At 37.4% G+C, this 23289-nt stretch overlaps 2 protein-coding genes across 9 annotated transcripts in view; both read left to right on the forward strand.

Annotated features, from left to right (window-relative positions):
• The first annotated feature begins 583 nt into the window (after positions 1-583).
• Positions 584-6301, forward strand: LOC117400603 (cytochrome c). The gene is made up of 3 exons (XM_034000795.3): positions 584-833; positions 1738-1913; positions 3101-6301. The coding sequence occupies exons 2-3, from the start codon at positions 1745-1747 to the stop codon at positions 3247-3249; spliced, it is 318 nt and encodes a 105-aa protein (XP_033856686.1). The 5' UTR covers positions 584-833; positions 1738-1744; the 3' UTR covers positions 3250-6301.
• Positions 6302-9720: 3419 nt separating this feature from the next.
• The window catches only part of LOC117399346 (oxysterol-binding protein-related protein 3-like), a 70126-nt gene continuing 56557 nt past the window's right edge, over positions 9721-23289 (forward strand). For 5 of the 8 annotated variants that reach the window (XM_034920602.2, XM_059021822.1, XM_033998441.3 and 2 more), the window contains exon 1: positions 11352-11648. The gene's annotated coding sequence lies outside the window, so the exon portion shown is untranslated. Of the gene's footprint in view, positions 9740-11350; positions 11649-12207; positions 12227-23289 lie in introns of those variants that run through there. The other 3 variants (XM_059021816.1, XM_059021825.1, XM_059021812.1) reach the window with 3 other exon arrangements.

Consider the following 23289-nt stretch of genomic DNA (forward strand, 5'->3'; position numbering starts at 1 on the left):
AGTGCCGTCTGGTCACACGAGTAATAACAACTGAATGGGTAAGTAGGAAGATTTTAATGTGATGGAATGCAAAAACTACTTTCACTTTCATGTTCCAATCACATGCTGCACAATTCCCAGCTAAATCTAGTGAAATGAAAGCGATTTCCAATCCAATTTTCCAAAAACTATATGTAAAACTGTAATATTCCAGAATAGCTTGTGAAGGCTTTATTTTGCTCCACTGAATTAACTATAAAGCAGAGGATGTCAAAATTATACCTTTTTCATGTGTATTTCAGGCAGAAACAGTACAAAATTAGCTTTTTTTTTTAATTCTCTGCCATTGTAGGTTCTTCGCAATAAACAGTGGCTAGTGACACATTTTCATAAAGTATTAGCGTTTCTGAGGTTTAATTAACTGAGCGTTAATAAGCTCTTCAAATAAATAAATGCACATTCTCCTCCTACACAAATGTGTAGCATATCCATGATGCCAACAAAACATGTTTAGCTGGAAGTCTGTGACTTTTTTTTTTTTTTTGGCAAGTGGTGACTATGTTATTTAAATATGTGACACTCCTTTCAGCATTACTCAGCTGCCTCATATCCAGCAGTGAGATGAAATACAGAGTTCAGAGAAGAACATCCATGATTCATAGCAACATTATCCAATCGTATTTGACGTTTCAGATTTCTCTTTTTATTTAAACTAATACAGTTCATACAGACAGGATTTCTGTGCTGCCAAGTTCAGTAACTTTATAGTTGGAAATTTCATTCTGCTAGACCAGCGTGGTTGAGTAGTTGAATATTGCCAAAGCAGTTGTGTTGTTGAGTGAATCCCTACCAAGGTAAGACTAATAATTGTGAATGACATAAACTAAAAGTTTGTTACCTAGGGTTCCTATAAAGCTCAGTATATTTTAAAGTCTGTGTGGCAGAATGGGACGTTAGCCTGTATGACTGATCTTGGTGATTGATACCTTGTTTAAATTATGTGGAGTTTTGGTAAAAACAAAAGCATATGTATGACGTATTTATTCTCTTAATAACATTCTGTGGAGATTTAGTTTTCTGTTGCTGTAAATTAAAATAGTTATCTGAAAACATATGTAACTTAAAGATGTGAGTTCCTTAAGTTATTGTTTGTTTTTTGTTGTTTTTTAATATATATTTTTTTATGTATATGCAGCAATAAGAACACAAAAACAGAAACAAAATAGTTTTGAGAAACATTTGGGATATTGTTCTTTAATGCTACTGCACTTTGAAAACTTGACAATCCTATAAAATAACTTAGAGTGCGTCTTTCGGAAGATGGCAGGTGTATTGTTGTGAAACACTAAGGTGTGTATGAGGTAAGGTGTAGAATATAGAAGAAAATGCAGAAAGAGACTTGACTCCATTCCAAACATTCAGTTTCAGTAAATCATGTGGCTACTTATTCAAGAGTGCCCCAGGGGCTATACGATTGTTACAGTAGTTACTGCTTTTCAGAATTGTACTGTGTTAGATACATCTTTATCATAAAATCCTATATATTTTAGTGGAGATTTTGTATTATTATTTAGCTTCTACAGAAGCTCATGACGTTGGTAGCAGGGTCATTTTAAAGACCAACCACATGCCTTCTTTCTGTTAAGATGACATTTGAAAAAGATAGTGTTTTATGTGTGTTTGTTTTCATTCATTTGAGGCTTTTTATTGTGATGAGCGATTTAATCGAAATGTTAAATCTTTTTTTTTTTTTTTCAGTTTAAAAATGGGCGACGTTGCAAAGGGCAAAAAGGTATTTGTTCAGAAGTGTTCCCAGTGTCACACAGTGGAAAATGGAGGGAAACACAAGACTGGCCCCAACCTACATGGTTTGTTTGGACGCAAAACTGGCCAGGCTGAAGGGTTCTCATACACAGAGGGAAACAAAAACAAAGGTAATGGTATTGCAGCTTACCTGTGAAACGAATAGCCTGATTGCTCCATTGTAAAGGTTTATGCTGGTGTTGTACAGGACATGACAGCTTGAAAAGACAGACCAAGTGTATTGACTTGCCACAAGAATAGACTGGCCTATGGAACTGAGGCGTTACTGTACATGAGTAACTGCATGAACTCTCATTTTAATGTGTACATCGCACATGACATGTAACAGTTTGCCAGGATAACTCCCAACACCCATCTATGATTCAGATGTTATTGACAAATGAAGGAAGCCATCTTGCCAAAAGCATTTCACATTTACAAAAACAGCCAAGTTAGAATAAAGCATCGGCTTTGTTAAGATGTGATATCTACATAAAGAGTTCAGTTATATACTGTACAAACATGGCAGGATTACTACTGAGTCTCTACATTCCAATGTGACTTCTGTAATAACCTTCTTATACAGTTAACAGGGAACATGTAAAGCTTACAGTGTGTAGCAGCTTGAGCCATTCCAGGCTTTTCTGTGAGCCTTAATTACAAATGTCTTGTAAGTTGTGAGGTGTGTCTAATTAAACTCTCAATAAAACTGGAATGACTCAACCTGCTAAGCAATCATAAACCTTTAACTATACTCTGAATTCATTCTGTTGGTTCAGTAATATTTACCACAATAAACCTGCTGATTTTCCTGTCTCCCTTGAGTACCTGAAAACAGGTAAAGGATGTCAATTTGTCAGCTTAATGACAGGTTGGAGGAGAAGAATGATCTTTAACTGATCACAGTATGTAATTGTAAAGACATCAAGTTAGAAACTATATCCCTTGTTCAGAATTGTTATAAGAACACTAACAGTTGTTCTGAACATTCTAACAGGACATTGGTGAAATGGACATGAAAAGTTTTCATCATTTTCAAAACACAATAGAAAAACTGAATCTCTCATTACTGAATTTAGACCCCTGCCCTTCTATTTAAGTTTAGCCAGTTTTGCGATGGTTGGAAGGGTTTGTTTAGTGAAATCGAGTAAGTGGTATTTCCTATTTGCTTGGCTTGTTCAGTGATCTTTTACACTATTCCAGGCACTATTTAGGTATAATGACAAGGACCACTTGTGTGCCCACTCTGCATAAAAGGTGCCAGAACTGCAGGCTGTTAACCCTTCTGCTTATCAAGTGTTTTGCTTGAATTTCACAGGAATCACCTGGAGTGAGGATACACTGATGGAATACCTGGAGAATCCAAAGAAGTACATTCCAGGAACAAAGATGCTATTCAGTGGTATCAAGAAGAAGTCTGAGAGACAAGACGTGATTGCTTACCTCAAAGAATCTACATCTGCATAACCTCATGCATCACCTCTTTGCTTTATTTATTCCACATTCCTTCTACACTAAATATAATGATTTCTATTTTGTATATACATTGTATCTTTTAATGACTGTTTAGGTTTTGTTTCGAAAGGGTTTTAGATTTCTGGTCATGATGATATTATTATATGGAATAGTTGGGCTGGGGCCTGCAGGAATATAAAAAAGTATAATTGTTTTATCTAAAGGATGAGTGTCCTGGATTTGTGCTCGCAACACATATACTGTATATTATTTCATTAACAACAAACCATACAAAAAAACATTGTTAATACTACGCTATTGTAACATGGTTAAGCTTTCTTTGCACCTTATTTTGTATTGATAATGTGTCATTGGATGCTATGGTAGAGTTGTACAACCATTCTTTAAGTGACACTTTGGACTATTTTGTATCGGAAAAAACCTGTCTTGTGTCTTTCTCCCGTTCTTCCCCGTGGTTCACTGAGGAGTTACGTACAATGAAAGCAGCAGGGCGTAAACTTGAGCGTTTGTGGAAGAAGACAGGTCTAAATGTTCATTTACAATCCTACAAGCAGCATCAATTAATTTATGGTACTGCCTTGAAATTAGCTAGGTCATCGCATTAGTCTGGCGTGATTGAGGGAGGTAGTGGTAATTCTAGGCTGCTATTCTCGACTATCAATCGTATGCTAAAGCCAGCATGCATATCCCCACTACCAGCCTCAACTGACCCGTTCAACTCCTTCAAAATAAGATTGATAATATACAACTTCAAATTCTGTGTTCTGAAACCAATGCTACCTTATCTGTTGATTCTCCTGCCGACACTGGGACTGTTTTAACTGACTTTGTAGAGATTACCTCCTCTTTACTCAAGTTTTGTTTTCCATCCTTATGCCCCTCTGTAACTAGTTTAATAAGTTAATCATTGAGATCTGGTGTTGTTCCCTCACCTCTCAAACTGGCTGCTGTTACTTCATTATTGAAGAAAACAAATCTTGACCTTGAAGCTTTATGTAATTACAGGCCAATCTCAAATCTACCTTTTCTGACCAACATTTTAGAACGGGTGGTAGCGTCTCAGCTTCAGTCCCATTTAGTGTTAAATCAGCTTCATGAACCTTTCCAATCCGGTTTTAGATCTGCACACAGCACAGAAACTGCCCTAGTTTAGGAAATGATTTGTTGACAGCTGCTGACTCAGGCACCCCATCCATTCTTGTTTTGTTGGATCTAAGTGCGGCCTTTGATATTGTGGATCATGACATTGGCTGCCAGTAAAATTCAGAATAAACTACAAGATCTTGATGCTGACGTTTAAGGCTTTGCATGGCCTTGGCCCATCATATGTCAGGGACATGCTTAACCTTTATTTGCCGCCGCGGAACCTGCGGTCTGCTAATGACTCTAATCTACTTGTGCTGAAGACAAGGCTTTGCACTATGGGCTCGATGTCCCCCTGCCTTTGGAACAATCTGCCTGGACAGTTGAAGGACTGTGAGACTATTGAGGCTTTTAAATCTGGACTCGACATATTCTCGACTCGACTGCCAGTGGTGTGTATGCTGGTGGTGGTGTGTATCTTCATATAGCAATTGTAGCTCGTGTTGCCGCTGCTCCTACATTCTTAGCCCGGCACTGGCTCTGTCTGTAGTGAGAGGGGTAGGAGGAGATCTAGAATGGCTCCTATGTGATTATTTTGCCTGTCAAATGAAAATCCAGCTCCTTTCTTTAATAGCTGTAAGAATGGGATTATTTAGTCAATGGAATACATGCCTGATACTGGGTATCTGAATTCCATTGGAGGTGAGATTGAGGACTCCCTAGGTTCTGTTTAGTTGGAGCGCCACGTTATTTTGATTTGAATATATTATGTTGACCAAGTCCTCAACCACATCTCCAATTCACCAATGTAATTTTATGGCTTCCAAGCTCAGTACCAGTTGGAAATTTTGGCAAACTGTAGCATTGCAGCACAAGTTTCAGCAACAGATCAGTTTTATGGAGCAGTTTCAATTCAAAATACTGCATTAGTTCATTATCTCACGATGCTTTATAACTTTAAACACCATAGTAACAATGACCCTATCTACACACTGTAAGGAGTTATAAAAGCTAGTTTTACATTTAACCTTAAGGAGAGGACAAAGGTCATGATCAAGGTAATTTTTTTAATAGAGCATATATGGGTTACTAAATGTGTTATATAGTAACCATAAACCTATATGCACTGTAAGGAGTTATAAGCTAGTTTTACATTTGACCTTAGAGAGGTCAAAGGTCACAGGCAAGGTGATTTTTGGATAGAACATATATGGGTTCCTATCTGTGTTTCATAGTAACCATTAACCTATATGCACTCAGTAAGGAGTTATATGCTAGTTTTACATTTTAACTTAAGGAGAGGTCAAAGGTTGCAGGCAAGGTCATGTTTGCATAGAGCACATATGGTTTCCTATATGTGTTCCATAGTAACTATGACCCTATCTACACTTGTTATAAGCCAGTTTTGCATTGGACTTAAAGGCGAGGTCAAAGGTCACGGTCAAGTCAATTTTTGAATAGAGCATATATGGGTAGTAACTCCAGTTCTCCGTGAAACAAGGGAAGTGCTGGTGTCCGGTTTGGAGCTGGCCTTCGGCTACAGCACGGGATGATACCTGCCAAGTTTCATGTTGATTGGTTACATCGTGTGCTAACAGGAGCAGTTTAAAGTTTTGGGAGGAAAAACAACATTAATAAAAAAATAATAATAATAAATACAAAAAATAATCTTTACAGTAACAATAGGCTTCCCAAGCCAGCTTGGAAGCCTAATAATCATTAAAACTTTAAAGAAACAAGAATAATATTGGTAAGCGGTTACACCACAGCCTGAAAAATACTATCCAATTATACTATCTGCACAGTCATGCCATTGTACAATGTTAAGGTGTTGTATGACTCTGTAAATCCAGTTTGAATTTTAAGACCATAGTTAGCGTGAGGTACAAGGGATTCATTCAATGATTGACGTTAATAAACCATGCAAGTCTAATATTTCATGTACTGTTCACATCTTTATTACAGCATTATTAGTCAATTTTCTTCTCAATGATTTTTTCTTAAACCATGATTTTCTGCTTTGCTCTTAAATAAAACTAAACTATAACAAACAAAAATCTAATGATAAATAATCCTTGTTTGAAAAATAAGTATGCACTAGTTGTTGTGGCTAATAGCACTTCACCTTTAATCATTTTTTCTTCTTGTTTACCTCATTCTTTTAGTATTATGGAATTTACACTTAGTGAAAGGCCTCTTGTTTGGTACATTAAGTTTTCACACTTGAAGTTGCGATGCAGCTTCAGAATTTAATGCGTTTTTGGCTCCTGTTTGCTTCAGCCATTCCATCCATCAATTGGCAATCTAATCTATTTCAGTGCTCAGGAAGTTGTAAATACTTACAGCCCACTGTGCAAAGCTAGGCTGGATGAAGCATTCCAAGTACTTAATGATGGTCAATAACACCCTTATCCATTTAGAAATATGCTTACAAGGGTAAAGTTACTGTCGCTAACAAAATAAATTCCATAAATCTTACCTTATATCCTGTGCACTTCCATTTCGTTATAGGATTGATTTTTAAATTCTATTACTAACACTTAAAGCACTTAATGGTCAGGCACCAGACTATTTAATTGAGATGTTAACTCCATATCAGCCTTTGAGGTCAGCTAACAGTGACTTACTTTGTGTTCTGAGGGTAAAGCGCTAAAGGAAAGGAGAGGCTGCTTTTTGTTATAATGCTCCCAGACTGTGGAACACATTTCCATCTTCTGTCAGAGATGCACCCTCAACAGCAATACTTAAGACACATTTTTACAATACAGCCTTTTTAAATTGAATGTACTTTTAATGTGTTTTGTTTCTGCTGCCTCTAGTGGTTAAAATGAAGGTTTTCTTTTAGCTTGTATTACATTGTTTTTTATCACTTTTGTACTAATTCTTAATTATTTTTTAAATTCTCTCCTTTAGTTCACATGTTTATTTTCTCTGTATTTTAAATGTATTTTCTTTCCAAAGTGTTCTGAGCTGCTTTTAGCATGAAAGGCACTATATAAATTATGTTTATTTATTATTATCAAATGTGCAGTTATAGTTATAGTACAAATATATTTTATATCTGGTACTACACTAGGTTCGAGAAATTTCTGTTAACAAGCCATGCCTCTAGAAAGTGCTGCACATCCATGGTCATTTCCCCTGGAAGTGAAATTGTCCCCACCCCTTTAAAAGCTTCTGTCATGTTCTTAACCAACCAGATGCTTCTCCAAATGACGAACATGCACCAAACACCAGGTAACAGGAAGTGAAAGTGTAACATGTTTCATTAGAGTAAGGGAGAGTTATGAAATGAAACCAGGGAGAATTATGAAACACCCAATCACTTTAACAGCAGAGCAGTGTCTCGAGTAACTATGCAGAGAGCAGAAGGCCACCACAACTGCAAGGTGATGCTCTTCAAAGTGTACTCTTCCTCTCGTTCTCATTTGTCAGTATGGAGAGGTCAGGATCCACATCCCCGGTGACTGTCTATCTTTGTCTGTCTAGAAGGTAATCTTTAACAATCTATATTTTTACTAAATTAATTTTACAATAGTGACACCAACTGCTTCAGGAGACAAGGTGTTGCATGGGTTTGGCTCTATCACATCATTATGTGATGGCTTTCAGATTGTTTGTATATAAAAAAATGTTTGCAAATAAGTGTCTAGAGATGGCGTGCTAGCAGCTCATTCACAGGAGTAAAAAAAAAGTGTTCTGCAAGCTAGACTAGTTCAACGTTTTTTGTCCAAAATCTTTATCTTTATCTAGGGGCAGCAGTGTGGAGTAGTGGTTAGGGCTCTGGACTCTTGACCGGAGGGTTGTGGGTTCAATCCCCAGTGGGGGACACTGCTGTTGTACCCTTGAGCAAGGTACTTTACCTAGATTGCTCCAGTAAAAAACCCAACTGTATAAATGGGTAATTGTATGTAAAAATAATGTGATATCTGTATAATGTGAAATAATGTACAATGTGATATCTTGTAACAATTGTAAGTCGCCCTGGATAAGGGTGTCTGCTAAGAAATAAATAAATAAAAAAATAAATAAAAACTCGATTTTTTTTCATTAAAATCTGAATGTTAGTAGGTTTTATCCTCTATGTTTTTTGTGTATCATTCCATGATTCTAGGATATTTTATTTTTTATCATTAATTAAACACAGACTGTAAACATCAAGGCAATCATTGACCTTCTGTCCTTAAATAACCTGTAGTTGGCAGTGGTGGAACAGTGCCCTGTCTACAGTACCAGTTCTGTCTGAGAACTTTTAAATTGCATTCCCTGCCTCAAGATGGCGTCCCATGTACCAGCATGGACCTCTCAGAACTACATTTCCCTTCAGCCTCCTGGTAAATAAATCTAAGTTACATATGTGAGCAGGGAATGCAATTTAAAAGTTTAAAAAAGTGGTCAAAATATTTAAAAAAATATAATCAAAACAATACACACACCTTACGTAAACAGTTGTAGCAACATATAGGAACATGTAACACAATAAAATAAAAAGGTCCTTATATGCCCTTCAACATACCAGTACACGTGTTTGCATGACAATAAATGCATTCCAATACTGTATGTGTACCGTATCATATCAATGTTTTACAAAGAAGATAAAGCAGCAACAAACAAATGTGTTGTCAATTAGAACCGGTTTCTACTACTGGATTATGTATTTGCCTTTTTTAACCATCAGCAATGGTATTTCCCTGCAAATCCGTAGTCCTAGATGGTGATTCTTCAAATATGAGCTTATTATTTCTGAACCACTTTGGGAAATCAAATGAAGCAAGCATGTCCATGGAGGTGATGAAAATTAAGCAAAGAAGTGCAATTTCACATGTATTTTTATCTTCTAACTGTTTTTGTGTTAGTATCAAACTCATTAGCCTCAGTATATACCCATATTTCATACTTCTTTTGTAAATGAACATGAGTTCAAGGCAAAATAGGGTATGCATTTACAACATGTATATATGTTTTAAGGTCTTTTGCCATTTCCAGTAACAAGAGATATAATTTAATGCAGCATACGCTTCATTGCAGTTTTAAGGTTTCCAACATTGTACCAAAGAGTTTCTGGGTATACTTTGATTACAGTATACATTAGGAGCTGTCCCATACTCCTGCTTTGTACTGTATGTGTTCCAAAGAGACAGAAGGGCTTCAGCTGGTGATTGGGCAATGACGTCAACCTTGGCTAGGAAGGGTTCACATTTAATAAGCAATCCCCACCCTGCCAGCTGTCACTCTTGTGACAAGACTGTCCACCTGCTGTGCAATACACTTTAAGTAAGTCTGACTGTGAAGAATTCCAGTCCTGATATACAGGAAGAAAAATAAATCCTGCAGAAGCTCACGGAACGCAAATGAAACAGTGCAGCCCAGGGGAGCTTTGGAAAACCTGCAGTCTTCTGTAAGTCTACGTTTCATTCTTACCCTTTATCAATTTTACATTTGGCATTTGGTTTGTTTTTGGATTACAATGCTTCCAGTTTTGTTTGTTACTAAACAGCGGTCAGTATGTATGGATACATCTAGCCCAAAATAACAGTTAACAACAATAAGTTAAAAAAAAAAAGTCAAAGACGTCCTGACACCCCTTCCAGTGGCCTCCTTTACAAGTTTTGCAACAGATCAATATTTGATGCCTGTCTTCTTTCCACCAACCTCTTATTAACCATGATTGGGAAGTAACTAGGCTATTGACCAAAAAACATGATGTTTCCACTCCAAGGTCAACGCTGTGCCAGTACTGGGAATCAATATATATATATACACACATACAGATCTGAATTGTATATACAGTTTGTCTCTCTTTTACTGAATACGGAAATAATGTGTATGTATACACAGATATGTTATCATAACAAATACACACATTACATACAAGAAATACATATACCTGTTAACTGTTTTACTTCATGAAAATGGTATTGTAAGTAACACAACATGCAACTTTTGTGGATGTCCAGTCACAGTCATTGAGTGTAGTAAAGTATTTTAAACAAGTCCATAGTCTCCAAATTACAGTTATGTGTGATCTATCCTGAAATAAGATGGATGTTTACAGTAGGTCATGGTCATTTACTTTTGATTCATATTAACTGGTCAAATTTGTATTTGTATGTGTTCATTATTGAACTGTTAACACAACTTTTTTTTTTTTACTTGAATTAATTTATTTTTTTTTTAAATCGTGCTTTTACATTCTGATACGTGTATGAGAGGAGAGAACATGAGACCCTCGCTAAGCCGGACATGTCGGCAGGCAAGTTGTCTGAAATAACAAGGTGTCGGGTTTTAAAAAAAATCGCATACACATATATTGCTTAATTTATTTTAAATGTACACACTACTGTGCTGAAATAACATTGCTGTGTTCTCTGTGCAAAATGTAGACTACTATGTGCACATGTATATCTGTACAGTAGGCCTCACGGTACAGTAGTAAAAAACCAAACTGGGCATATGTTGTGTCCGTCATAGCCGTATATACGGCATAACGGCATCTAATACTATTATTATTATTATACTATTATTAGTAATAGCGATGGATTACGATTCCAAATGAGAACCCACGCTCTACCCGTGAGTTCATCCATCAATAATGTAGCATGTGTTTTTTTTTTTTTTTTTTTTTTAACCGCTGTAAATTGCTGAATACAAAAATATTATACTGTACACATTCTCTTAAAAAGATTTCCCAAAATCAACACGACTGGCGCCTCTCAGTGCCCGGTTAATCTTTCTTTGTGTGTGTACACGTAAAGTATCTGCTACTGCACTGTACACACGGGAACCTATTGCAATAACGAATAACATGAACATCTACCACAGCATCTAAAAAGATCTGACTTTCTCAGATTCCAACGTCACGGAAAGGCTGGTGAGTTTTCTTTAAGACAGGACTTAGAATAATACAAAAAGAAATGTTACGTATTTGTGGTTTTTGAGAGATGTTTGGCCACAGAATATGTCAATCAGACATTATCTCCGCCCAATTCTAAACCTCTCAGAAGCTTTTTCGAGTTTCAAGCGTTGCTGCATTCTGAGACTGAGAGGCGGTACTGTATAGTCAGTCAATCGCTAAACTTCTTGGTCGTTCTATCAACTGATTTGTAACAATTTCCAAAGATTGTTTTAAAGCAATTAGCAGCATTTTAGCTTTTGGAGTATTTTGGACTGTTTATTTTATTTTATTTTTTACTGCTTGCTTCCTGGTTGTGAAAGAAGCCAAAAAAGGGGTCTTTCCGAGCACTGCGCTGTATACTGTTCAGAAGTGGGCTCCCGAATCAAGTGGATCTGCTGTCACTTCTGCACAGGTAATGTGGTGTTTTTTTCACCCCAGTTGTTTTGCCCATAGCTGTATGGGGGGTATTTCACAAGAGCAAAACAAAGATTGTAAACTGCTACCCAACCCAAGATCTACGATATGCCTCTGGGTATTTTGCATTCCGTAAAATTATGACTTTTAACTTGATCAAGTAGCACCAACCGTAATGTTGACTACTTTCCCTAGCGTGTAACACATCCTTTTTGGTTACAGTACATCCGTCATGCATTGTATGACAAAGTTGAAACCTAGATAGAGAACGTAACTGTGGTGGAATCGCGATAACTTTTCTTTGTTTCTGTGCAGTGAGAGGGTGTTCAGGTATGTTGTCCGTCAGGGGACTCTAACAACCCTAGTCCTGGAATGCCCCTAACTAGCAGGTTTATCGGTGTCTTTACATCAGTGGCTAAAGATCTGGAACACCTGTTAATCTGGACTAATTAAGACAATAATTGGTGTAATAAAGTAACTGGAAACTCGGTTGAAACGAAAACCAGCAGACCCAGTAGCTCTCCAGGCCCGCGGTTTGAGACCCCTGCTCTACATACTTGCTGTATTGTTGCTAAGGTGTGTTAATGTTTTGCAGCCTACATTCATGTACAGAGTATTTTGGTATTTGGCCTGATATTTGACTTCAAGCAGAGGGTGTTACCGGAATGTTATTACAGACATGTTAGATAAAGAGCGTGCCTAGTGTTGCACAATGCGATGTTTTAGAATTAGGGCTTTGCTTGCTAATCGGATTGAAGTGATTAGCATTATTTAATACTGTATATCTATCAATAAACGACATGCAGTATCCAAAAATGGCGCACTACAGCACACTGTACAGTTGTATTGTATTTTGCATTTCATTATACTGTATTCTCTTGAAGTTTGTGAAATTGACACCAGTCCAATCTGCTACAAAGTAGATCACGTGGCACTCATTTGCATGGACAAAAATATCACCATTGCTTATGCATTACTAGGCAGGATCATACTCAAAGTAGGTGTACAACCATAATACTGTAGCATAACTCATGGAACCTGATTAGTTAAGGATTCCCTTGATATCTTTTTACTTTCTCTTTTCCTGCTCATTAAACATACAGTGTTTCCAAAACTAGGGGACATTTATACTTTTCAGTTATATAATTGCCTGCTATCAGTGTAGCTATAGAATAATCATGGGCCCATCACAATTCTGAAGACTGGAAAACATTTGATTTCTCAATGTAGCCTACACAGAGATATGGTGACATGTCCTTTTTGCAATAGTTTGAATTGGTTTCCTTCAGCATCACTTCTCACAGCTCTTATGGTTCAGAAGCAGGTTTCACAGAACTTCACTGCCTTAACCTTTTGGGTAGGAAGCAAAGAGAAAGAAGGTATTATTGCCGTCATGTAGACTTGAGAGCAGGAGTGGAGTAAGGGAAGCAGCTTTGAGGCTTTGTCAGGTGACTGAAAGAGGCTTGTCTGCACCTACGATAGAGGGATCATTTTAGCATCAGGCTCTGGTAACGTATCAGTATCATGATAGCACTGTATCTTTTGTTAATTTGACATTGCACTACCATATTCCAGTTCCTTGGCTGTTGGCCAGAAGCAAGCATTTAACGGTTAAGTCGGTTTGAAAAGATTCCAAGGACGAGAGTTGCCTTTGGCTAGTACAGTACAGTACAAAAGCAGGGAAACTCAACATAGGCCTATGGTGTTTAATGTGCAGAAAGTTACAGCAGAAGTGAATCTAGCAGGGCCATGTGTATAACAAATGTAACAGTACACAGAGGCAAAAGGGAAATTCTCAGATTATTTCAACGTGTCCTTGCCTGTACCCGTTCTTATGTGTGATGGTCTCCAGCATGTAATGTCCTTGACATCTCACGTGGAATGGGAAATGACTTTGGAGAGCCCAGAAAACAGGAAGGCCACAAAGGAAAGCCAATGTAAATAAATGTATTCCCCATTGGTTGCCAAAAACTGCATTAACCTTTATCAAACCAAGTTTCTTTGGTCTAATTTGGTCCCCTCTCATGAATTTGACGGGTGTCAAACGAAGGGTTGGAATGTTTTCGCTGGGTTGGGTAATTTTGTCCCTACAGTATTTTGACATCTTTCCTCGGTATGGATAAACAAGCATCACTCTCACAAATTTGTTTATGGGAATTATTTTTCTTTTGTTATGAATTACCCTTTTAAAAAACTTAATTTAAAAATAATATATATATATATATATATATATATATATATATATATATATATATATGTGTGTGTATAAATATATATACAGCTCTGGAAAAAATTAAGAGACCACTGCAAAATTATCAGTTTCTCTGGTTTTACTATTTATAAGTATGTGTTTGGGTAAAATGAACATTTTTGTTTTATTCTATAAACTACTGACAACATTTCTCCCAAATTCCAAATAAAAATATTGTCATTTAGAGCATTTATTTGCAGAAAATGACAACTGGTCAAAATAACAAAAAAGATGCAGTGTTGTCAGACCTCGAATAATGCAAAGAAAATAAGTTCATATTCATTTTTAAACAACACAATACTAATGTTTTAACTTAGGAAGAGTTCAGAAATCAATATTTGGTGAAATAACCCTGATTTTCAAGCACAGCTTTGATGCGTCTTGGCATGCTCTCCACCAGTTTTTCACATTGATGTTGGGTGACTTTATGCCACTCAAGGTTTGTTATAATGAAGGGCGTTATAGTGAGGGTGTACTGTGTGTGTGTATAATATATATATATATATAATGTGTAGACATTTTTTATTCTTTTTGAATTCCCTTAAAAGTTATATATACTTCACTACTATAGAGGGCTTTTTAAAAAGAAAATAAACTGCTTCAAAATACCTTGTAATAGTTATTTAATTAATTCTGAGTGGTTCTATGTTCTGTTCTAATATTGAGTTCTCATTGTTCTCTTAAACCTGCCTTTACCGTACATTGAGCTGCTTTAAGCTTGTCTGGAGAGTCCTAAGTGTCAGGAATAAACAGCTGTCCATGCAATGAAGACTGTGGCTTTTCAACTGTGTCAGCCCCATCTACTCTGTATGTAGCAGGCATCAGAACACACTGGTCTTTCACTCTTAAAGGTACAGATAATATAATATGGGGTTCATTACACACTGCTTAGATCATTTAAACAGTCCTCATAGTGTCTTCTCTTTTATTCAATCAGCGAGATTATTTTCACTGTATGTTTACTAGGTTACTATGGGAACACTGGCATAGGTCAATTAGCGCCCCGGCTGAGACTAACTAAATAATTCAAATTGTAACTAACAAGTGCAAATGGAAAATGGAGTGAAATGTGCTTGAAATACAGTATAACCACACACATTATTTTGGTGTCATTGTGTTGCTGTGAAGAATCCTTCGTAATATGACACTTTGCTCTTACAGCATCGTGCATAGCAGTAACACTGTAAAACTTTTTGTTTACCTAATTTTATTAATGTATTAGTTATTCCCCATACAGTACACTGTAGGTATAGATACAGACATATGTGGGCGATCATAGCATAACTCCCTCCCCCAAAAAGTACTGTATTCCTTCGAATTTAAGACACACTTTTTAAACCAATTTTTTCATCTCAGAAATGGCCTGCGTCTTAAATTAGAGTACAGTATAGTGATGTGTGTATTATTATTATTATTATTATTATTATTATTTATTTATTAGCAGACGCCCTGATCCAAGGCAGCTCACAATTGTTACAAGATATCACATTATTTTTACAATTACCCATTTATACAGTTGTGTTTTTACTGGCGCAATCTAGGTAAAGTACCTTGCTCAAGGGTACAGCAGCAGTGTCCCCCACCTGGGATTGAACCCACGACCCTACGGTCAGGAGTCCAGAGCCCTAACCACTACTCCACACGTAAAATCGCCAACAAAAGATGGGACAGCCCGAGTACACAAGCAGCAACGTGACTGACTGGCAGTTGAAGGCCCCCATAGTAGTTATCCTGCGTAAACAAAGCAAGCCTTCGCTCAGTGCCCGCCTGTGTAGCTATGCAGCAGCGCCATGGGCACGCCCTCAGCCAATCAGGACCTCCTGATCAGCTCAGCTCTGGGCAAGCCTTCCTGTTTGCCACAGCAGCAGTGCAGCTGAACCAGCGACAGGGTCCTCCCTGTCACAAAGCGTCATTAGCTTCCTGAGGAAGTCGAAGAGAAGCGTTTACAATTGCAGCATTTCGTTATTAGGCTTAGTTCTAATCCAACCCCTGTATTTTTATACTTGTCAAGCAATACCATAATTAACATAAGGGTTCTGTAGCAAATCCTCTTACTCCCACAGTAGCTGGGGTTAGAGCAGTTGAAGGCAGCATAGTCTTTACCATGCCTACTACAGGCATGAACACACACAGTGCACCAATGAAGCGCCAGATCGACCGAGAATAAAACCCGCCCCAGTGTCAATCTTTCTGTTGGACCAATTAGAAAAGCTACCTGGAGGCAATTGCCAAACCCCTTCCTTTTTATAATATCCACCCTTACTGTGGCAATAGAGCAGTCTGATATGCGACAGACTACTGGTGATAAATTACTAAAATTAATGCATAAAAAATATGCATGTGGTAATATTTGTTATATGTCTAGCATATTATTAAACGTTTAACCACTTTAGAGTTTATATGTTTAAACGTTTAAATTCCCATCCCTAGTCTACAGATGCAGGAATGTAGTAATGTATTAAACAAATGCAGCACATGGAAACACCAAAGATACTGTGCATGCCACAGATTAAAAATAAAGAGAGAGATCATGAAGTAGAACCATTAGGGAATTGAAAGGGTCAGCCAGGAATGCAAAGTGACTTTGTGGTTGGTGTGAAAAATGCATGACTGCTTTAGAGTTTTTCTTTGTAACACTGGTACTGTATCTTTTTAAATGAAGACATTTTAGTTATAACACATGTTTCCCTAAGATAAACAGAGGTGCTGGTGAATTGGTAATGTCCTTATTGTGCTGTAGCTATAAGAGGTCAGTGTGGTGGTTAATGCAGGGTGTGCAATACAAATAACTTGTTTTGAACTACAGTGCTGAAGGGGTTAAAATTGTTCACTGTATCTAAGTTACGAGGTCTCGGCAATTTAATACAAACAGTATAAATGTTTAAAAGCTTAAATGTTTAAAAGCAGAACAAGGTTTAAGTTTCTAATTGGACACAGGGTTTAATTTCAACCATCAGTGCACTGTGGTTGTTGTTTTTTTCTGTTGACTGGTGATCATGCTTTTTGTGTCCAGGCATTGTGGATCATATGACTTGGAAAGTAATCTGTATTATGTATTTACTAGTGTGTCCACTATGTACAGCTATGACCAAAAGTTTTGCATTACCCTGTAGAAGTAACACATTTCTTTATGAAAATGAATGAAACCTACTGTTTTAAGTGCATGATACATATTTAAATACTATATTGTACACATACATTTAGTCCCTTCAAATCTGTAGACTTCTGTAACCTTTTTCAGAAGTAATAATAATAATAATAATAATAAATACCTTCATTGTTCATTTCTTGTAAAGACGCCGACATGTGGATCATATGACTTTTGTTCATCGCGGTTTTCTTTTAAAACTTCTTCAATCACATGAGAATAATTTGTTATTTTCCTCATGTTGGTTTGACAAGTTTTCGAACTGTAGCCATCACACTGATAAATCAGTGAAATTGGCCGGGTATGGGATTTGTAGTTTTTAATAGTTTAGATCTGTATTTTTTTATGTTTTACTGTCAGCTAAAAAAAAAAACATGTTTATTTTTTATAGTCAACCTTTAGGAATTTCTAGTGGCACACCTAAATTAAAATGTAAGTTCGCACAAGCACATTTTTTTCACATATGCAACCATATTAGTCGCACTGTATAAACTAGTCTAAACTGTGTAAATTACTGTATTAAATAACTTTTTCACACCTGAAGATTGCACGTTTGATTACCTTGCACACCAAACAAATGAAAGAAGCACCAAACTTTGGTGTCATTTTTTCTCTCCCTCTATATACTACTACAACCCACAAAAAAATCTGACCAAATACAATGTGAAAAATGTGCAAAAATGCAGAAAAGCAGACAGGGGGCAAATACTTTTTCACGGCACTGTATATAATATATATATATATATATATATATATATATATGTGTGTGTGTGTTTGGGGATGAGGGTTGAAGTGGAGAGATAGGGAAAAACTGAACAGTGGACAAGTGTGTTGGACAAAGAAGGATTTTCTGATAACGAAGCAGAGGTACGGGTTTTGACAACGATGGTGCTGGATGGTGATTTGGATTAGGTTAACAGGGAAAACAGGCTTACCCAGCCCTGTGTTAGATAGGACTACTGTTAACCTGTTTAGTTAGTGCCCAAAGAAGGGCTAGGCTTTGTTTTGTGTTTGTTTTTGAACCCAGTTTGCTAATAAACTTACACCACGTCATTTAAAGAGAACCTCCAGTGTAATTAAAGGGACAGACACTTACCTGAAGAACAACACAGACTCTGGCTGACAAGGTCTAAATATATTACTAATATATATATATATATATATATAATATATATATATATATATATATATATATATATATATATATATATATATATATATATATATGGTTTGGTTTGTATTTCCTAGAATTGCATACTGACTCAATGACAGTATTTCGTAGAATCGCATACTGACTCAATGACATTCTGGCCCATTATTAAACAACCAAACATTGTTTCATGCAATGCTTGGCTGTAATTGCTTGTTTTCCACAATGCAGTAGTCAGCATTGTAAAGGAATAATTTTAAATCTCTATTAAGAATTGGAGACGCAATGTCTTTTGACTACATTTACTCTAAATATTTGTTTCAAAGTATAATCTGTTTTTATTATGTATTTCAACTGTAAATATTGATCATCTTTAATCTTTTAATCTTAATCAAGTTTGGCGTGTTGCAAAAACATTTATTTGACTCTTTAGCTGTTTGTGTTTGTATAGGTGAGATTAGAAGTAGCTTGTGCACAGTGCTGTATTACTTTAGACATGGGATAGGTCTGTGTATTATTGAGACTGAATAAGAAGGGTTCTGTACTGAAGAGTTTGTGAAACCCTGTTCTGTGTATTGAATGGAGCCAGTCTCAACACACACCAATGCTCTGATGCACTGTAAGGGTTTACCGGCAGTCTTATTAAATCTGGTGCCACGTCATCAGATTTCAACAAGATTGCTGGGTGGCAGCTGATCTACCATAACAAATTAATATATTCTAGTTTTTCGTGTTTCTGCCTGCAGCAGTTTTGTTACACTCTGGCAAGCCAGCAGCTAATGAGGTCATAACTAGGGCTGGGACGATAGTGTTTTTTTTTACTATCGATGCATCGTTTTCATAAAGACCCGATGCATCGTTTTTTCATAACGCAGAAACGTGTAAATAATAAGTACATATATCTTCATCAAATCTAATCACGAAAAGTAAACGTTTCTCCAGTTGAATTTAAAACTACACATTTCTAATTAATTATGTCTTGTCACGCTGTCGGCGAGGTTCCCCACAAAAAGTTAATAAAACATTAGAAATATTACTGTCGGGCTCCCGAGTGGCGCATCCAGTAAAGGCGCTCCTCGCAGGATGTGCTCTATAGCCTGGAGATCGCTGGTTCGAATCCAGGCTATGTCACAGCTGACCGTGACCGAGAGTTCCTAGGGGGCGGCGCACAATTGGCTGAGCGCTGCCCGGGTAGGGAGGGCTTAGGTCGGCAGGGGAATCCACGGCTCACCGCGCATCAGCGACCCCTGTGGCCGATAGGGCGCCTGTGGCTCTGCAGCGGAGCCGCCAGATCTGTGTTGTCCTCCGGCACTATAGGTCTGGTAGCATAGCTGTGGATCTGCAGTGCGAAAAATGACGGCTTGGAAGGAGCACGTTTCGGAGGACGCGTGTTCCAGCCTCCGTTTCCTGAGTCGGCGGGGGGGTTGCGAGCGGTGAGCCGGGGATACAGATAATAATTGGGCATGCTAAATTGGGGTGAAAAACCGGGGTAAAAATAATTGGCGACGACTAAATTAAAAAAAAAAAAAAAAAAAAAAAAAGAAATATTACTGTCTTACCTTAAGGTGACAGCAACCGGATTAGAGAAGAAAAAAAAAACTCCAACGGAGAACATAAGAATAGCTATTTACAAGTCCAACGTAACAAAGTCTGTGCTCTCTCCAGAGTTTATTTTCTGTTTTTATTTAGAAATATTATGGCATCCACATTCTCCGGTTTCAAAGAACAGTTTGTTCACAAGCATCCCTGCTTTGCTGAACTCACGCTCGCTCGGTACCGATGTTGCAGGGATACTTCGCATGCTCTTTGCCAAGGCTGCTAGGATGGGAAAGACATAGGATGTCTGGTTATTTTTCCACCAAATCAGGGGATCTTCGCTGATGTTTAATGGAGTTTCAGAAGCATACATCGTCATCTCTTGTAAGGTTTCCTTGGAAGTAGTGTGTGTTTGTTGCCGTCCACAAAGTAACAATTCCATTGCTTGTTCGGTCTTCGTTTTCTTTTTAACAGGTAAGTCCTCTGTGCTGCACTCACTTGTACAGGCACGATTTTCCATCATTTTCGAGGTTGTCCTCCACCAGCCTCAGTAGTTTGGAAGACAGTGCTTCAGACACGCGGTCTTTGGCCTGTTTGGATCCAGATGGCGAAATCGGGGGTCAAGAAATGACACAAAAAGCAGTGGCATAACCTTATTACTTGGGTCATTCAGCTGATGTAAACAAAATTGCAGAGACAAATTACACACTAGCTTATCTCTCAAACTCTGTGTAACTGGAATTAGCAAATCAGTTGAATTTGAAGAAGACAGTGTCTCCCCTTCACCAGGAACTTCAGTCAGTCTGTGTTTTATCTCTGTTGCAAGTGGGTACAAAGAACTAGCCGTAATGTTTTTCTCTGCACTCAAAAGTACTGTAGCCAGTTCGAATGGCTGTAGTAGAGGTAGTATCACAGCCATTAGCTTCCACTGCTCAGTTGTGAGATCTAAAGTAGCTGCGTCAGACTTTTTGGTCAAATCTGGTTTTGACAAAACAGCAATAACTGGCCATTTTAATTCAAGGCAGCATTCAAACATATAATAAACAGTGTTCCACCCTGTTTGTATGTCCTGTATTAACTTGAGCCTTGCTTGTCCATACATAGGTAGTGATGGACATTGAATTACACTCCTAACTTAAATCCTGTCTAGGCTTTTCCTTTGCATGTTCGTGATCCAGAGTAATGAATTTGGAGATTTCTTTCGACAGGGCATTTCATAGCCCGGAGCAAGATTCGAAATGGATTTTTAAACGCAGCTCCCTCTACTATACTAACAGGTCTGATCTCTTGTGTGACCACATCCACTGTCAGGCCTGTTATTTCTTTTGCTCTGACGCTTTTCGGATCAACTTTCTTTCCAAAATAAGCTGTCACTGAAGGTGTTGCTTCCTTTTGTTTTTTACTTGTGTTCCCGTTGTCGTATTTTGTCGGGTGCTGTCACTAAATGATCCAGCAGTCTGGCGGTATTGCCACAGAAGCTCATTAAAATGCCACAAACAGCGCAAAACTTCCAAACATCTGACGGCATTATTTTAAATTAAATTAAATCTACAATTTAACAAGCAATACTGCATAGTGGGCGGGGAGGTTTTTTTTAAATATTTTTTTAAAGGAACCAAAGGAAAGGCAAGGAATGAGAGTGTAGATTGAAATTTTGCCGGTCCAAATAAAAAAAGGTCCTATTAATAAACTAATAGATGCTTTTTTTTTTTTTTCTCAGTCATCGATGGTTAGTTTATTCATCGATGGTTATTCCAGTGATTCGATGCATTGTCCCAGCCATAGTAATAACCCTCCTTGAGGTATTGGTTCAGTTTAATATACAATTAGATTGATAGATTCCTAATGCTACAGTGCCTGAATACAAGACCGCTTATAAAACTTCATTAGGGTACAGAAAACACTGCATGGTGGTATTAAAATAATATTACCCATAAGCAGCTTTTAACGAAGTCAAGGAATTACTGCTGGTAAAATGACTGAAGTGCTTCCTGTAATAAAACTCCAATATGATTTCCAAAGGATAATGGATATCTTAATGAACCACTGCTGGCATGCACATCAACTTGGGAATTGCCTGCTGTATTTCTCCTCAAACCTTTTTGCTGCTGCACAAGATTGAACCCAGTCAAACAAAGGTCAGGTAGAGAGAGTTTGACTTTTTCTGAAGAGATAATACACTTAAGGCTCTAACCTGCAGTGTAGGATGTTTGCTTTTCATTAACATGGGCTTGCATTTATATTTGAAACTATTTAGATCTGCCCCTGTTTAGATCAATTGAATACCCCCCCCCCCCCCCCCTTCACCTCCCTGAGAAACACTTTATTACAGGGAACTCTCCAGTTGAGACACTGTGTGAGTAATATGTTTGGGTGAGTAAAATACTAACTAAATAAGTTTCACATTATCAAGGCATATTTGTCTTGTCAAAATTACAGACTTTTTTTTTCAACCAGCATTATTTAAAAAAAAAACCAGCATTCACATAAATCTGATCTGTGCTAATTCTACTGTTTGTGTTCACTATTCAGGGGAAAAAATACATAGTACATAAAAGTAGTGCTCTGCATTGGATATTCCTAACTCAGTTGAAATGACTAAATTAAAAAAAAAAAAAAAGGTTTTAGTACTTTTCATTTTCAACAATATAAAATATGTGCTACAGTGTTGCCAGGGATATAGGAATATACCTATTATTTCCATACGTTTTTTGGAGAGGTTCTCTGCATATAGTAATAGAGGTTAATGTGAAACAAAAACAGGCTCTATTTGTAGTGAACTGTACCACAGTGTGAATGATCGATTTCAGCTCCAAGTTATATATTGGTTTATTCAGCCAGGTTTAATATCTCACAAGACTAGATGCCAAAAGGAAATTCTCTTAACACTACTTCTGGAAACAATGTGTGCAGTCTGTTCTGATGTCGTCACGTGTAACCAAAATGCTATAAATCCTATTGACTGTGCGTCACCAACCTGTGGCAAAGTGGTTGCAGTGTTCAGGACAAGGACAAACAACACAGTACTGGTGAATTGATGGTTTATTTTTATAATCCAGAGTCTGATGACAAAACAGTAAACAATAATGATAAAGGGCTATGCACACCGGACGCGAACGACGCGTGCGAATAAAAAATAATTAAACCTATTGATTTAAATGGAGGAATGCACACCACAGCTGTAGCGAGCGGCACGAACGAAGCGTGCAAATTTAGAAATTAATTTGTTTTATTTCTATTCGCGCCACAAGCTATTTGCGTCGCAATGGACCAATCAGAAATAAGGTCAAAGGTAGTGGCTGTCAGACTGTCACTGTCTCGCTCGTGCAGAGATTACCACATTAAATCAGATCACATATAAACAGTCACTGTTAAATTTCCTTTATTTAGTGTGTTGTGTACCCATACTCTTTTTCTTTGTTTTATTTATTTTATTTCGTCTCCAGGAAAGAAGCAAAAGGAGACGGTATTTACTTTTCATGACTAGCTACAGTTGTCATTTTTTTTGTGTGCATACTTTATTCGCCTCGAATTCGCTCGCTCGCGTCATTTGG

The sequence above is a fragment of the Acipenser ruthenus genome, chromosome 4, assembly GCF_902713425.1.
Source record: "Acipenser ruthenus chromosome 4, fAciRut3.2 maternal haplotype, whole genome shotgun sequence".
Classification (NCBI taxonomy): Eukaryota; Metazoa; Chordata; class Actinopteri; order Acipenseriformes; family Acipenseridae; genus Acipenser; species Acipenser ruthenus.